The sequence below is a fragment of the Orycteropus afer genome, unplaced genomic scaffold (assembly GCF_000298275.1).
Source record: "Orycteropus afer afer isolate SDZICR_OR568_19922 unplaced genomic scaffold, OryAfe1.0 scaffold00739, whole genome shotgun sequence".
Lineage (NCBI taxonomy): Eukaryota > Metazoa > Chordata > Mammalia > Tubulidentata > Orycteropodidae > Orycteropus > Orycteropus afer.
This window is the reverse complement of record NW_006922326.1, coordinates 605,573-609,170: the sequence shown is the minus strand read 5'-3', so window position 1 is coordinate 609,170 and position 3,598 is coordinate 605,573. Positions and strand designations below refer to the sequence as shown.

Here is a 3,598-nt window from a genome sequence, read left to right as displayed (position 1 = left end):
CATTTCAGCTCACTAATGCCTAGGATATCAATCTTCATGTGTTCCATTTCACTTTTGACAACTTCCAAATTTCCTAGACTCATACTTCATACATTCCATGTTCCGATTATTAATGGATGTTTGCAGCTGTTTCTCCTCAATTTGAGTGGTGCCACATCAGCAAATGGAGGTCTTGAAAGCTTTACCTTATCCATATGAGTGAGGCTGGTTTTGCTCTGATGATGCAGCTCTTTCCCAGTCCTGTTTTGAGAGCCTTCTAACCTAAGTGACTCATCCTCCTCCTCTGTATTAGGCAATGTTTCCGGACTATTCATAAAGTTGCACAGTAATATATCAGACAGTGTTTCCCTGCTATTCATAAGGTTTCCCTGGCCAATTCTTTGAGAAGTGGATGGCCTCTTCCTTCTTCCTAGTCTGTCTCAGTCTGCAAGCCGGGCTGATACCTATGCACCACATACACCCCGCTGGGTTTGAAACACCAGTGGCACAGCCTCAAGACCCACAGCAACCTGTCACCACAGTAGGACAAACCGACAGACAAGTTTGTTTCCCTTAGCTGTTGGAAACCTCTCCAACCTCTCTACCTGGATCCCTGCAGCTGACTCCTCGCTCTGTCCCAGTCCCCCTCTCCTTTTACTCTCCTTTCTCCCACTTTCCCCCCTTGGCACTTGTTGGGCATGGCCTGAGTTCCCTCTCCTCACCTGGATCCCTGCAGCTGACTCCTTGCTCTGTCCCAGTCCCCCAGCCTTTTTCTCTCCAGCCTTCCACTTTCCCGCCTTGCCGCTTGTGGGGTATGGCCTGGGTTCCCTCTCCTCGCCTGGATCCCTACAGTTGACTCCTCTCTCTGTCCTGGTCCCCCTATCCTTTATACTCTCCTTTCTACTGCTTTCCCACATTGCCGCTTGTGGGGCGTGGCCTGGGTTCCCTCTCCTTACCTGGATCCCTGCGGCTGACTCCTTGCCAAAAGGCATATAGGTAGTAAATGGGGAGTGAGGATTCAAACTTAGATGTCTGACTCAAAATCCCCCTACTCTTTTCCCCATATGATCCTATTCAACTTTTATGCTTATGACAATTACAAAAAAGAAAAAAAGTGCACTGAAAGGCTTTTAAAATGAGAAAGTATTATTAATATAAGGTAGTAATTTGAAGCATTAGGGTAACAGAGTAAAAAGAATCAATTTCTTTGTTACTAAAGGAGTCTAAAATTTACAACTAAACAAGTATTATGATAATTAAATGTAAGTCCCAGATGGGAAGACAATGGACATTGGACCTGAAATATCCATAGTTGACTTGGGAGGTTTTCTTTGATGCACTCTGCATTTACTAACATCAGAAATAGGTCTGTGGGTCAGATGGTGAAGAACTCAGATTCCATGATTTTTCAGAATTGCTAAAATTCCCTTAATATGACTGTCACTAATAATAGACTACTGGAATTATGGGTTATTTTATTAGTAGTACATTCAGTATTATACCAAGGAAGGCTTAATGCTCTGCTGAGGTTGCCACATAGTTTTTCCTGAAAGGGTGGGGGGTGTCATGTGAAGTTTTTTGTTCACTCAAATAGGATCGTATTATTCATACTGTTCTGCACTTGCCTTTTTCAGTAATGAGGTATCTTAGATCTTTCTACTGCAGAATCATGTTAATGGCTGCAATGTTTAATGCTGTGAAAACACCAATATTTATTTGAGCAGCATCCTATCGGTGGACTTCATATGGTTTAATTTTTTTGCTTTTTCAAACATGCTACAGTGAATTGTACATATATTATAGAATGGTGTGTTAAAGTTGTATGTCAGCTTGGTTGGGCCTGGTTGAGTGGTTGGGCAGCCGATGGTATTTATTCCCCCAGGAGACTGGCAATCAACTCCATGGTGGGATCTACCACAAGCAGGTGAGTAGCTGCCTTTGGGTATGTGGTATGCTTCCCATATATAAGAAACAGCTTTGGGAATGGTCTTTAGCTTATGGCATGTTTGAACCCTGCATGTAGCCATGTCATTGTTCAGCAGCCCCTTGGGACTTACAATGGACTTGAAATTAATGGCCTCCCTGTGGTTTGGTAACAAACATTGAGACTGTGTCATTTTATTTGTCGACCTTGGGCTTGTTAGCCTCAGCAGCCAGTAGCTGCCTGAGTGAAGAGATGCCTCTAGTTTCAGTGGGCTGGGAGCAAGAGGCAGAGCTGAAGCCCAAGGTTGAGGGGCTTTCACACAGCCCCTAGAGCCTGGCACGTTGAACTTGGATTTAAAGCCTCCTGAACTGTAAGAAAATAAAATGTTCAAGCCATCCCATTTGTGGTATGTTCTTGTTAGAGCGACACTAGGTAACCAGAACAAGTAGATTCCTAGAAGTGAAGCTGCTGAGTGGAAAGTGAGGGAACCTCTAATTCAGAGATTTTTACTGTTTTAAGATCACTGTCTCATACCTTCAAATAAAGAACCAAATTGTTTACAAATAACAACCTAGCATATTATTTTCAAACATGAAGTAATAGTCATCCATATTAAAAAAATAAATCCAGAAAAATTCTTTTATGGCTAACAAAATAAACAATCCCAGAATCCCATGCTATATTATTAGATCCAAATAGAAGTGATAAAGAAAGTGATATAGCCTGTTTTTAATTAACAGATCTTTTAGCTTGGTAATTAAATCTGTTGTTGAAAACAGAAAGCAGAATACATACTGCTGCACGAACTGCATGTTTTAGGAGTTGAAACAGTAGTTTGTCTCTGTATGCAGACCATGCAAACTGTATAACTTGAGCTGCAACATTTTTCTTAACTCTGAGAGAGAGAGAAAGAGGTTAAGATTTATGCAGTAACTCTCATTTTTCTAAAATCCTGGGGATTTATGCTTCCTCCTCCTATACCTCCCTACCCCAACTCCAAGACTGACCTAATGAGAAATATTCAGATGTGGTAATTGGAACTGGTCATTTGCAGAATATAGTCTAAATGAGGATATGAAATACTGGAGAATATTTATCTTGAGATTAAAAAATGCCTCGACCAAAACTTTATCATTAAAAGGCATAGTATAGACAAAAAGTGTGAGACATTCTTGATTTCTAAAAACTTGTGACATAAAATGATTCAACTCCTAGTTAGATGTTAATAACACTGTCCATCTAGTTCAAGTGCTATGAAAATGAAATGTGGAATAGTCTAAGTTGCAGTATGCCCAATTCTCTTTCTGGAGCAGATGACCATGCTCTTGAAACTCCCTCTCTGAATCTTTGCTTGAACATTGGTGGTTAGGTCAGATAATTTATTCTATTTTCCACTGTGTCCCAGCACTGGCAGACTGTCATTACCTCTCACAAGACTATGTGCAAAGAGAGGTACTCCTGCATAATGCCATGATATTCTGGTGAAAAGCAGTGTATAAGATGTAGAGGAGAAAGGGCTTGAAGTATGGAAACAAACCTTTGAATCCTAGCTGATGCCATTTATTAGTTGTATAACCTTCTGAAAGTCACTTAAATTCTAGCAATTGGTGCTTCTTCACTTATAAAATGTAATAATAAGACTGATTCACAAGGTTGTATCAGGTTCAAAAGAGATAGATGTGTGTTAACATGCTT

The 3,598-nt window shown here is 40.7% G+C and overlaps 1 protein-coding gene across 1 annotated transcript in view; it reads right to left on the bottom strand.

The window, feature by feature from the left end:
• The window catches only part of CUNHXorf58 (chromosome unknown CXorf58 homolog), a 77,494-nt gene that overhangs the window by 61,810 nt on the left and 12,086 nt on the right, over positions 1-3,598 (bottom strand). The window contains exon 4 of the mRNA XM_007957374.1: positions 2,699-2,798. Within this exon, the coding sequence (XP_007955565.1) occupies positions 2,699-2,798 (100 nt within the window). The remainder of the gene's footprint in view (positions 1-2,698; positions 2,799-3,598) is intronic.